The sequence below is a fragment of the Coturnix japonica genome, chromosome 3 (assembly GCF_001577835.2).
Source record: "Coturnix japonica isolate 7356 chromosome 3, Coturnix japonica 2.1, whole genome shotgun sequence".
Lineage (NCBI taxonomy): Eukaryota > Metazoa > Chordata > Aves > Galliformes > Phasianidae > Coturnix > Coturnix japonica.
Genome location: NC_029518.1, coordinates 29,162,229 through 29,175,626, shown reverse-complemented (window position 1 = coordinate 29,175,626; position 13,398 = coordinate 29,162,229). Strand labels below are relative to the sequence as shown.

Below are 13,398 nucleotides of genomic sequence, written 5' to 3'. Positions count from 1 at the left end.
TGTCAGTTCTGCTTGTGACTTAATCCAAATGGAGTTGGTTGTATATCAGTTCACTATTTTTCAACATATTATCCATGTTTCTTAGAAGTATGCATGGAAGAGCTTTTGCATGAAAAGAAAACCACAGAGGCACTTGAACAGAGCACACAGGGAAATGTGTGCTGCACACTGCTTCTGAGTTGTCCCAGGTTTCAGAACCATTAGTAGTTTGTACCAGTTTATTTTTTGGAGTGGTCCACAGGCCATTATGACTTTAGGAATAGTAGGAGTGAGGGTTCATGGTTCACAGGTACTAACCTTTGTTCAAGATGTGGTTTTGTAGCACTTGAAATGCTGCTGACCTGTAAAGGAGCATGCATGCTGTGATGGACTGCCGTGTGTGCATCACACAGAGCGTTAAATGCTTTTACTTCAAGTAACTAATGTCTCAAATCAAAGTAAGACACTGGATTTGGGCCTTCTAGCTCATGCAAGTGCTTTCAGGTGATGATATGATTTATTCCATGGAATTTTGTTCTGTCTACGCTGGTGTGACTTATGTGGATTTATTCTAACTGATAATCAGGGAATCACTTAACAAAACCTTTAATTTGTTTCTGTTCTTGGAAGTAGAAAATCAACTAGGGATAGGAGTCTTATGCTTGCATAGATTTACTAAACTACTGTAAGCTTTTTTTTCTTACACATTTGCTACTGTGTTGATGGAAACTGTGTTCCTGAACTTAAATGTGTGAAAAGCAGTCTACCAAGAGATGCTTAATCTAACACTGGGTTTATATTATGCCGTATGAGTGTGACTGTTTAGTATTAACTTGCAGTAATGAACCATACCTTGGTTCATGAGTAATTACGTCATATGTTGCCTGCAAGTATTCCTCAGGGATTTCTCTTCTCTCCTTTTAAAGACTATTGAGCTCATTTTTGAGGGGTGTGGTATTGATTACTTAACTACACATAGGACTGGGCCAAGCACTTTGTGTGTATGCTTTTCTGCTTCCATCTGAAAATCCATGAGAGTTGGCAGATATCGAACATCTGTAGTGGAAATCGGATAATACTGTGGATAGTTCCAGGGTTTCTGATACATCTGCATCAAAATGGTCATTTGTGAGTAGGGCACTGCTCTGCTTTACACTCCACTCACACAGGTGATTTCCTCCTCACCTGGGGCAAGCAGCTGTTGTGTAACAGGGACTCTGCAGCTTGCAGCTTCTGTTCTTCTCTGAAAAATTCATTGCTGAAATGCCACAGGGCAAAAATTCACAAATGCCATGAACTGGATTGTTTGAAAAGCTAAAAGTGTGCTGTCACTGTAGTCTCTATTCCCCATCTGTCTGCACTGAGCTGATTTCCAGAGTCTGGTGGGAGAGAGCAGCTTGGAGAGCTGAGCATTAGGGGCCCAGCAGTTATCAGTACAGGTGGCTGTGCCCTTGTGGGAGTCTGGGCTCCTGATCTAGCAATGAGCAGAGAATGAGATCCTGTGTATCAGAGACAAGGAGGATTCAGCAAACAAATAAAGCAATTCTTTTTCTTCAGACCACTAAGAAGTCTGATTTGGATCAAGCTAATACAGAATTTGGCATGCTGAATTTTAAGGCACAGCTATTGACTCTTTTGTTCTTGTTGTTACGTGGATTACTGCTGTGATTTGTAACATACAAATTGTCCAAGCTGTATTCCGGCTTCTCAAAAACAGGATATATTATTGTTCTCAAAATTCCCAGTGTTTTTTTCTTTTCCCCTGTGCATGCCTGGCCTCATAATCATGCAAGCATCCCAAAAACTACTGAATCTGCATCTTCCCTTGAAAGAATTTCAATAGTTTCTCTTCATGAACTTCTGTGCTTCCTTTGACTTTTATTGATATGCTTGCCCTGTGGGATGATTGGTCAACTTAATACATTACTTCCTGGAGTTCATGACTCTTCTTCCTTGGCTATTTTTCTGGAGTAAAACAGCCGTGAGATTCCCATGGATGCTCTCTCCTTCATGTCTAAAATTGACTTGGTTGTTTGTTTGGTGTTCTTTGTTAGCAAGGTGTTCTGCTTACTTGTAATAGATAATAAATAGCTGGTTGTAGAGGGAGAAACATGCTGGTGAGAATCTGCTGTGATGCTCTGTAGTTCATCTACTGTACTTAGCCTTAACTGGTTTAAAAAACAAACAAACCTCTTTGCAGTTTCCAGTTATCGGTTGTGTGGAGGTGTGGGATTTCTTTGGTTGCTTTTTGTTTATTTGTTTTTCCCCAGACAGACAGGTTAACTGATATTCTGTGCATCTCTGTGAGCAGAGAGTATTTACACATCAGCTTCAGTGTGTGTATTTGCTATCGTTTTTTAGGCTTCAATTCAGTGTCAGGCTGCTGAATGACAAAACAGTTCATGCTTGGCTGCAGTCTGCTGCGCTGAAGGGCAGCTTCTAATGCTCACTCTAAGGTGTAGCTTAAAGGGTGTCTGGGACTCAAAAATGCTCAATAGGAATTTATTAACCCCACAAGTTGTCTTGATTTCTTCTTGTCAGTAGAACTGTGTAGGGAGTGGATGCAAGTCAGACGAGGACATATGTTCCTTCTGAACAATGCATAAGTGTAGATAAGAACTAATGCTCTCTGTCAACAGTGCCTGGGTCAGCAGGTTTGGCTGATGGCATGGCTAGCACTCAGCGCCTGGCCCAAAAGCAGCTGCTGCGCTCCAGAGACAGCTGAGTGCCCAGTCTGGTCAGCATGCCTGCTTGTTTGGCTGAGGGACCCAAACGTGCCTGGGTCTCTGCTTTCCACATGCTCCTGAGGTCAAGGTCTGGTGTGTTGTGTTATGAACAGAAACACAGCAGCACAACCATCAGTGTCAATGCACATGCTGCCGTGCAGCTTGTTCACTTGGACAGTGCTGTGTTTGCCCTTTCTTTCATTAAAACAGAGGAGTGCTCTGCAGGGATTCTCTTGTCAGCTTAGATAGGTTATTTTGTCATTTACTTCTCCAAAATAACTCTGTTTCAGCATGAAAAGCTCTAAGTCTTGCAAGCAGGGAATGTTTGTTAATGGCATACTTCAATTCCTATTTTTATTTTATTTTATTTTTTAAACAAACTGGAGCAACAATAGTGCTTTGTAGCTGGAAGATGTTTCAGCTTTTAAAAAGTGTTTCTTAGCAGCATCCCTGTTGAAAACTTGTTTGGTGATAGCATCTGAAAATAGTTTTAGAATCTTAGAATCCTTAGAGCTGAAAGAGACCTCTGAAGGCCATCTAGCCCAACTCCCCTGCAATGAACAGGGACACCACAGCTAGATCAGATTGCCTAGAGCCTGATCCAGCCTCACCCTGAAAGTCTCCAGGGATGAGGTGTCAACCACATCTCTCAACAACCTGTTCCAGTGCCTCACCACCCTCACTGTAAAAGATTTTTTTTCTCCCTTTATGTCTAACCTAAATCTACTCTCTTTGATCTTGAAACCATTTCCCCTTGTCCTGTCACCACAAATCCTGCTAAAGAGTGTTCCCTCATCACTGATCTCCATCCAGACATTGAGCCATTGACCACCATTCTCTGGACTTCATCCTGCAGCCAGTTCTTTGTCCATCAGTCTGTCTATCAAATCCATGTCTTTCCAATTTGGAGAGAAGGATGTGGGGTTCTATGTCAAAGGCCTTACTAAAGTTGAGATAAATGACATTAGTGATAAATGACATTGATGCAGTGACACCATGATAGAAGGCCAAATGGTTGGCCAAGCAAAATGTGCCCTTGATGAAGCCATGTTGTCTCTCCCATATCACCTCCCTGCCTTCCATGTAGCTTAGCATAACTTTCAGGAGGATTTGCTCCATGATCACCCCAGGTACAGAGGTGAGACTGATAGGTCGGTAGTTCCTGAGGTTGTCCTTTTTAAATCATTTCAAATATCATTGAGAGTGGCTTGGTAACTACGCTAGCTAATTCCCTCAGGACTATGAGATACATCTGAAAGTCAGCAGAGCATCTCTATGACTGTTTTGTAGTACTTGATTTGGTAGACTGGACAGGTTGGAAAATGATCTAGCATGCAACAGCTAAAAATACCTCATGCCTAGAGGTATATGTTTTTGAGTCTGTTGGATGTTGCTGTATGTGCCGTTGATCCCAGGAAGCTGAGATTTTGTGGAACCTTCAGACATAGTAGAATTGTTGATAGACTGAACTTCTCTGTTTTGGAGGAGGGTAAATAGTCCCATTGTATGTAACCTGAGAAGTAATGGACAATTACTTCTACAAGTAGAAACATGGGAGTTAACAGATATATCAGACTCATTTGAAAGAGAAGGTTGCGGTGTGACCTCATTGCAGCCTTTCAATACCTGAAGGGAACTTACTCCCAGGAGGGGAGTAAACTCTTCGAAAGGGCTGACAGGGGAAATGGTTTTAAGTTAAAAGAGGGAAGATTTAGGTTGGATGTTAGGGGGAAGTTCTTCACTAGGAGAGTGGTTAGGCCCTGGAACAGGCTGCCCAGGGAGGTTGTGGATGCCCCGTCCTTGGAGGTGTTCAAGACCAGGTTGGACGGAGCCCTGGGCAACCTGATCTAGTAAAGGTGTATGTTTGGTTGGAACTACATGATCCTTGAGGTCCCTTCCAACCCAGGTCATTCTGTGATTCTGTGAAAGAGCAAAGATGCATTCTAGCCCTGCTACACTCCCCTTTCACTTGACAGCAAGGAGCAGAATGTACTTAACAGTTCTCCTGGAATGATAATGGTTGTTCACAGGGGTTGGGAAACTTGCTTTTGGTCATATTACAAAATCAAAGGCCTGGCATCTTTCAGTATTTTTGTAGTAAAAAGTAATGTCTGTGGAGTGAATTCTATATGATGTATTTTTAAAACGTGTTTAATTATGCTCTCTTTTTAACTTAGTTTTGACTTCTCTAACAGCTGCAGGTTCTCTCCAACATTCTCACTTCCATGATAAATATAACTTAAAGTATCTGTAGAAGTTATTTTGTTTACAGTAGCACTCATTTGTACTACGGCTGTGCTTTTCCCCAAGACATGATAGTTTTTCATGCAGATTGAAGTAAACAATGCCAGTAACTGGGGCAAAATGGGCAGTAAGAACAGCTCTGAAGCACAATATTTGGCAAATCTTATCATTTAGATTAATCCATTCTTTTGGGGTCTTATCTTTTTTAGCACAATGTTAAATTTGAAATAAATTGCACCTGTCCCCAAAGCAGCTGAATTTATAAACTGTAACTGAAATCAATAGTGAGTTTTTCTACTTGTTTATTTTAGATGAAAACTGGGATGATGATCAGCTCCTTGGATTTGAGCCATGCAATGAAAACCTTATAACAGGTTGTAACATAATCAACGGGAAATGTGAATGTGACACTATTCGGACCTGTAACAATCCATTTGAATTTCCAAGTCGGGATACTTGCCTGTCAGCCTTGAAAAGGATTGAAGGTAAGAAGTCATCATCAGTAATTCTGAGTTAATTGTTTCACGTGTTTGATTGAAAACTGGAATCAGGTTAATACTGTTTTTTTAGGTTGACTTTGGTAGTTTCAGATACCTGTGGCCTTCTACTTTTCAAAAGTCAGTTATTTGCTTTAAAGAAAGAGACAGCTTAGCAGTCTTGACCTTCCAAATGCTTAAATTTAAGATTGAAGAAACTAATGATTTGTGCCTTAAGTGTGTTACGATGGCTTCAATCTTTAAACCTGTGAACATTCTGTACATGAGTGTATGGGTTGTGGATCTTCAGCTTTTAGGCAGTGGGTGAAGACTTCTTAGAAGCATTGTTGAATAAATGCAGGAGACAGTAGTAGCAAAGGTGTAAAGCAAGATGTAGAAGTTGTTGATTACAGTTGTACTTTTGTGTATGCATGAATTTTCTTTAGGATTATGAAATGTAGCATTACTTTATTGCTAGTACTCCTCAGTTTTGTGTTCCATTGATTTGATTCGTATTAGGTTGTGAATGTTTGTGTTTCTGTACACAAATATCATGTATGATTGCTGAACTAAAAGTGAGATGGCTCAGACATGTCCACTTGTAATAGAATTCACGTGATACGTTTTTAGGATTGTTTTGAGCAGGTGCCTAAGGCTTGATCTCAGGTTATTTCTGTAATGCTGTAATTGCTGTTTATTCCCCAGTGTGTCTGGGAACTTGCAAAAACTGGTATGAAAAGGTGGTATGAACCTGCTTAGTTAGTTTGTTTTAAAGCAATGTTTAATATCACATGCAAAAGTAAATGTATTTGTAAGGATGCTAGTCATATTTAAAGCTTCTATCTTCTTTTGAGTTACAGCAGTGTGATCTGATGTCATCGTGTTCCTTATGTGACAAGATGATCTTGTAAGAAAGATATAGTTGGCAAAAATGTGTTCATTATCATCATCTGTGTTGTTGATCCCTGAAGGAGTACAAATGTTTTGTTTTGCTTGTTTAGTTAGTGGCTTTTTTGTTTGTATAGAAACAGGAAAGTGCGAGTAGTGTTGGCCTTCTATCCTTGTTGAAGTAGTGGGCGGGAGCATATATATATATATATATATATATATTCCTAAATAACCTTACTGGATGGTTTCTTTTTTACTTGTCAGTGTGTGATTAATTGCATAATAGTTCATCAGAACCTCTTCTACCATAACATTTATGCTATTTGATGTTATGCTAATATAATTATGCATTTAATTTGTTAAGAGAATCTGTTGAGGGTATCTTTTTTGCTTTTTGCAGAGTGTGATTCATTTTGTGAATTGGCATAGAAAAATCAGGTTGGTTCATTGAGTAGCTTGCCTTCAGAAACCTCTTATTTTAGCTAATTTCCCATTTCTAAAAAGAATGATAGGCTTGGCAAGTGTGCTGCAGTACCACCAAAACACCAGAAATCTTGCAACTATAACTTGAGTGTTGCAGTGGTCCAGCTTTTGCATAAGAAGGTGAATTTGCATTTGCTTCCTCACTGTCATTCCCCATCACCCCTATCACTGAGAATTGCTTGAACTTAGAGCCACCTGTATTCTTCAGTAGATGAGAAGGAATCATCATTCAACAAGTATTAATAATAGGACAGTAAAATAAAGGCAATTCCAATGAATATATTTGTGTTGAAATAATACTTTGCTTCTTGCAAGAGTACTTTTGGCAGATACAAATGTTAGCACTACAGCAAACTGTCTTGGAAGCAGCTAAAATAAAAAGGGAGACTACTGATTTTAACTTGCTTTTCACATTTCAGATTCTTTTCATTTTCTTACATAAATTTCCAGAGGATTTTGATTAAGTTAATTCCTATAATGTCAAAACATACATCTCCAAGTATGGTAGTGTGCTTTTTCTTTTTAACTACCATTTCAAATTAATATTTTCACTTAAATGTAACATTATTTGGATAGGAAGAAGACCTTTTTCTAAGCATTGACACTAACTTATATACTTTTTTTTTCCTTCAAAGCATAGCAATACTTTGTCTGCATAAGGTAGTCATAATCAGTCAGATCAGCTTACTGTATTTCACGCTGTTAACATGTTACTGTTTTCTCCAGTAAGGAGATACTAAGTAGTGATCATGGGAGTAGGACTCTTATGCTACAATTAGAGACTGAATGCTTACTGCTTATGGATGTTGCTCCTTTAAATGTGTTACTACTTGTTTCTTGTTTCAGTGATTAAATGTGTGCTTTGTCTTGTTTGTAAGCTAATGGAAAGGAAGAATAACTTTTTTACTGGCTTGTACTTGCTGCATGCATTTTTGGTAAGCAAGCCAAGTCTGTTGAATTAAATGGGATAGCCATCTTGAGGCATCAGATAGTGTTTGCTGTTTGAGCGTTTCAGGCTTTCAAAGTTCATGGTCTAGAAGTTGAATTCAGCTGTTTAGGAAGTCAAACTGAAACATGGCTTAGCATGCAAACCTGAGGGCTCTAAGCATGTTCCAGTTGAGAAACCTCAGTTCCTTTAAGGCAAGCTGAGCCTTAAACTGTCGGATAATGTAAAAATGAATGGTTCATAAGATCTGTTAAGTATGTCCAACTAAGATTTTATTGAAATTTCAAGTACTAATATATACTTATATATTTTGGCTTGTCTGCTGAAGATAATAGCAGGAAGAAATGAAACTGGTCATTCAGGTGTTGAAATACCATGATTTATGGTTTGCCACAAAAAAAAAGACTAAGCATTTGAAATCTTTTTCTTCACCATAGCTCATATGGTCAGATAAAGATAGTGTGATTAAAAACTCACTAGTCGAGTACTTGAATGATGGATATACCATAATCACAGTTCCTGAAGAAAACTCACAGAAGTGCCAAAAGTAGAAACTAGCTGCTTCCATTTTCTTTCTGCTCTGTTGAGGATAGTTACTACGCTGTTAAGAATGGTTTGTGTTACACGTTCAATCTAGATAAACTCTGGTTCAAGTAACTGCATTAATTTAGTCATAACTGTGCAATTTAAATCTTGGCCTGTATTAATTTAATAGAGGTCCTTTCTTTCAGCTTCTTGAGCAGATGATATAAAGGCATTGTAGGGGCTAGTGGTGTGCTGTGTGATTTGCGTGTTCTTAGTGAAATTAGCTGTGTAGCCTTTTCCTTTTTATTTTTGCATTAATATGTTATTTTTTTTGGAAGAAAAAATGAATGGTGTAGTTAGGCTGTTCCAATAGCACTAAGTGTCCATAGATCAATGCACAGGAGGTATTGAGGCCAACATGCCATTAGTTGTAGTTGCAAGTTCTGTCAACTTGTACAGTTAATCAAAAGCCAATATATTGAATCTGTTTCATAAACATTCTCAGTCAACTAACAAACAATGAGCCAAAATCAGGTGTCCCATTTCCAGATATGAAAAGGTAACTGCTAGAGGTCAGGATTCTACCATGTACTTTGATTCTCTGTCTTCCATCGAAGTGCTCCTCTTGTCATTTTATTTTATTATTATTTTTAATCTAGTTTGTCTTAAGCTTTTTATCTAGTGTGGTCTTACTATCCGTTGCATGGGCTTCAACCTCATGTTGCTTAATGTTACTGACAGGGCCAGAAAGAGATGTTCTTTATTCTGTGTCCCCAGGACTTGTTCTGTCCTGCCCTGAAGGAGCATTTCCCAAGCATATGTATGTAACTTCTATAGGGGCGATGATGTTTGCGTGAAGGAACATCCTGAGAGGATACTAGAGGTTCTCAATAATACTAAAGGTACTGAAGAAAGTCATCCCTGCTCTGTGCCCTTGTTTTTCTGGGTTATAATAGGATTGAATACATCTGAAAGAATTGGTTTCATAGAAAAACTTGGTAGTTAATTTCTAGCTGATCTCTTAGTGTAGATGTACTGCAACTGTTCAAAGATTTGATAATTTCTCTTCAAGTAACATGTAGCAGAAAGCACATTTATGCCACAGAGGTCTCCCAACCCTATTACCAGGCTTAGAGTGCCTTCTTCTCTACATAGATAGTCAGTCACCTTTCATGTGAAAGATTTGATAGAGGTCATGAACCATTCTATTATGAGGAAATCGGCACATTTTGAGCTAGAAATGAACTGTCTGGGAAAACTATCACATAACTAAATAATAGTAGATCCATGTTGTGTTGTGCTTTTCCTTGCTTTATTATTTTTTTTCTGATGGTTATTGTCTTGACTAGTGCCTGCTCTGATATGGTTCAGGAAATCCTGTGTTCTTGAGTGCACAAGGCTTGTTTCTATTCAAGAGGCTGCTAATGATGGCAGTTCAATTGAACTAGGACCACTGAAGCAGACTATGGCTAATATGGCTTGAGGATGGAAAGTACTGAGATGCCATCTGTCTGCTGAGTCACAGGCAGAAGTCTAATAAATCGCATCTACATGTACTTGCAGCCACAATCTGCTAAAATTTAACTGTAGGCAGTAGTGCAGAAGACTCAGATCTTTAGATTTTATGTGAGAGACTGGGGATTGGTGAAGAGTGAAAGAGGAGGTAACTTTATTCTTCAGGATACAGTTGCAGGGTGTTTGTATGTGTTGCAGCATTGAAAGCTTGCTGTTTAGCTCCAGTGAAATAATCTTGAAACTTTTCCTGGAACATATGAAGAGCCACTAGAAAGTCACTACCTGAAGTGATCTGGTCTCAGTAACTTCTGTTTCAATTCTGAGATCTGTTTCTTCCTTTCCCTATTCCAGGCTCTGGCAGGTATTTAAATAATCTAGGAAAGTAACAAAGATGAGAAACCTGAAGATATTCTTGAGACTGTTCCTGTTCTACCACAAGCAGTTCAGGATCTGCATTCTTGTGAACTAGCCATGAAAGGGGAATTTGCCTTGCTGCTTTCCCTCATCAGAGGAAATGGTGGCAATTCTTGCTCTCTCAAAAAAATGTTTGCTTCTGAAGTAGCTGTTTCCCATTCCACTAGGAAGTGTGGGGGGCCAAAAGTTATGGATCAAAAACATTTAGTCTTGCAATAGTTGGGTGATACTTTAAGCTCAGATCTCTTCACCTGTGTTTACTGAAGATGTCAGTCTGCCCGTTACCTCAAAGATGAGGAATTTCCTGATGCTAGGCTGCTTAATTAAAATTGTTTGGCAGCAGTGTTTGTGTCATGCTAGTACTTGGTTTTATCCAAAGACAACGGTGTTCTTGAGTCCTAGAGAGCATAAATGCTGTCTGTGTTAGCAAAGGTGGTGATATATTTTTTTAAAGTTATGTCAAGTGTTAAGTTAAACTTTGAGAGGAGAAATAAATCATCAGTTTTTACGCTATTGGTAGAGTATAAAGTGAGAAATTTTTACATGAAAAGGTTAAACCCAATCTTTTTTCATGCTATTTGGTGGATAAAGCTTGTGTGGTCTTCTGATGGGAAAACGTGATTAATGTTTTCAGTAAAATAATACCTTCTCTTACATCTCTGCATGTAAAACCTCCCGATCTCCTGTTATTACTGAAACTCTTATTTTAAAAGTTTCTTCTCAGTTACTTCGCTTGTGCTTTCCCAAGCCATTCTCTGCTGTCTTTCATAGGTGAAAGAAACAAGCTTTTAAGTTGCTGATATCTTTTTTTATATGCTTGTTCATTGCAACATACTCCTTGCATTCCATTATTTTTTGCATGTAACTGAATAACTTTATACCAGCAAATGTTGCAATACCTGTCAGACCAGTCTTGGAATAACAAATATGAGAAGGTAATTTTATCCTAAATACTTGTTTGGTTCTTAAGTGTGATTTTGTGTTAAACTTCATAGCTGATGATTACCTTTAAAAAACAGAGTAAATCAAGCTTTTTGCTGAACTATTAGGCACAGAGGGAGTGAAATACTTTCAGATGTGTTTAATCTGATACACTCTCCACTCCTCTCGCGTAACAATTAATGTATGTTTTTACTCAAATAACTGAACTTTGAAGGTTGGCATGTATTTGCAATAAGGAATGTGATTGCGGCAAAGGTCCAAATTTTACCTTTGAATGTGCTTGTGAGATGCAAGTAAACGCATCCAAGGGCAAAATCTCATGGAAAAAGAAAATAGCAGCATAGCTTTTATTTTTCCTCCCCTGAATACATGGATATAGAAGGAGTAAATGTTTGATGTGGAAATAATGCAAGTTAAGAATACTGATATAAATTTCCTCCTTTCCCTTGAAGGGGAAGGAAACTGGATGGGGGAGAGAAGTGAAAACCAACTCATGAAGGATAGTATGAGAGTGAGACATTTGACAGTGAGCTGACTTAACAGCATAACTGAAGAGTGTTAAATTTGCAGGACTTCACCTTTCTTGATTCTGACTCCTCAGAGAACTGTTCCCAGATCCAGCATGATCTTTTTCTAGTTGTTTATTTGCTCGTCCTATTTCTAACCCTTGGTCATGTATTGAATATCTGTTCTGTGAAATTTCAATCAAACATTAAGAATCTTTTCTGGAAGATTAACAGACAAATCAAAAGCAGAAACTGGCTTTCATATTTCTGTATTTGTCTGGATACTTATAACTTAATGAAGCCCAATTTTTGGATAACACTTTTTTTAGCAGTGAGGAAAAGCTGTATTGCAGATACTCTTAGGAAAGGAGACTGAAGAAAAAAACCAAAACTGGGCAGCTTATTTAAAAACAAGAACAGAAATGCAGGGGTGTTAGCATAATAGAAATGGCTCATTGTAAATGTGAATTGTAATGTAAATATGTGTTGTTTCTTGGAACTGAGCTTATTTTCCTTCTGTGCTAGACTTGCTCATGTGAGTTATTGCAGAGATGCTACTCTTGCCTTTTGTTTCTTCTACATCCAAATCCCTTGAGTATGTAAAATTCATGCAAAAAATACCAGTTCATTAATATGTTGCTCTTTAGTTCCCTTCAAACTTGCAGTTTACACAATTATTGTGAACAAAAGGATAACATTAATTGTAGGCTATAGCCTTGGACTATGTGACCACTGCATCCTATAAAGCTAGCCATGTTTCCTGTCAAAGCACTGTTCCTAGAGACAAAGCAGTACCTGTCTTGCCCTTGTCTATTTCAGATGCTTACTTGCTTTTATCTGAAGCTGAATACAGTGTATTACATTAAACTTGAATCTTCTATTATGGGAGTAAAAGATCCGGACAGATCTTACAGCAGATACAGTTTTGTTTTCACTGCCTTCTAAATGTTCCTTCCCTTGTTGGTGAATATGCTGTGCTGAAGGACATCAGTTTTAACTGTAGTGGCAAGCTATGGGTTTCAATGAGTGCTTGACATTAATTTCTGTTAAAATTGGGGAATAAAGTAAAAATGTAGCAGTTGACAGAAGAGACCTGAGCAAAGATCTGGAATTAAATGGACTGTAAACATTACCGTAATGCTGCAAACTAGTAGAAAGCTATATTCCCGTGGCACTTGGTGTGCTGGGTCATAGGTCTTGTTCTGACAGGGCAAATTTTGTTTGGATATGTGGTCTGTTGATACCAATAGAGATAAGCAAGTGTAGGATGAGTGCTTGTGGTATGTATCAGTGACTGGTCAATATGACAATGTTTATGTCACTGTACATAATAAACAATTTTTGGTTAAATAGTAATAGCTTTTTTGTTTTATCACATCCAGTAGACTTCATAGTTGTCCCTTTCTTTTTTTCTTTTTTACTTCTCAGAAAGGGTGGTCAGGCACTGGAATGGACTGCACAGGGAGGTGGTGGAGTCGCCGACCCTGGGGGTGTTCAAGGAAATACTGGATGTTGTGTTGAGGGACATGGTTTAGTGGGAGCTATTGGTAATAGGTGAACAGTTGGACTGGATGATCTTTTAGGTCTTTTCCAACCTTGGAGATTCTTTTTTCTTAAAGTGCATTATAACTTCTGAACAGTTGTGTTAGCATGGTGACAAATTAATTCAATTCTGTTTCTATATTTAAACCTTTCATTGTTTCACGAAGACTGTTCTAATGAAAGAAGAAATAATAATAATTAAAAAACCAATC

General features: G+C 38.4%; 1 protein-coding gene across 2 annotated transcripts in view; it reads left to right on the top strand.

The window, feature by feature from the left end:
- The window catches only part of CRIM1 (cysteine rich transmembrane BMP regulator 1), a 158,425-nt gene that overhangs the window by 9,494 nt on the left and 135,533 nt on the right, over positions 1 to 13,398 (top strand). For both annotated transcript variants that reach the window (XM_015857693.2, XM_015857694.2), the window contains exon 2: positions 5,261 to 5,434. In XM_015857693.2, the coding sequence (XP_015713179.2) occupies positions 5,261 to 5,434 (174 nt within the window). The remainder of the gene's footprint in view (positions 1 to 5,260; positions 5,435 to 13,398) is intronic.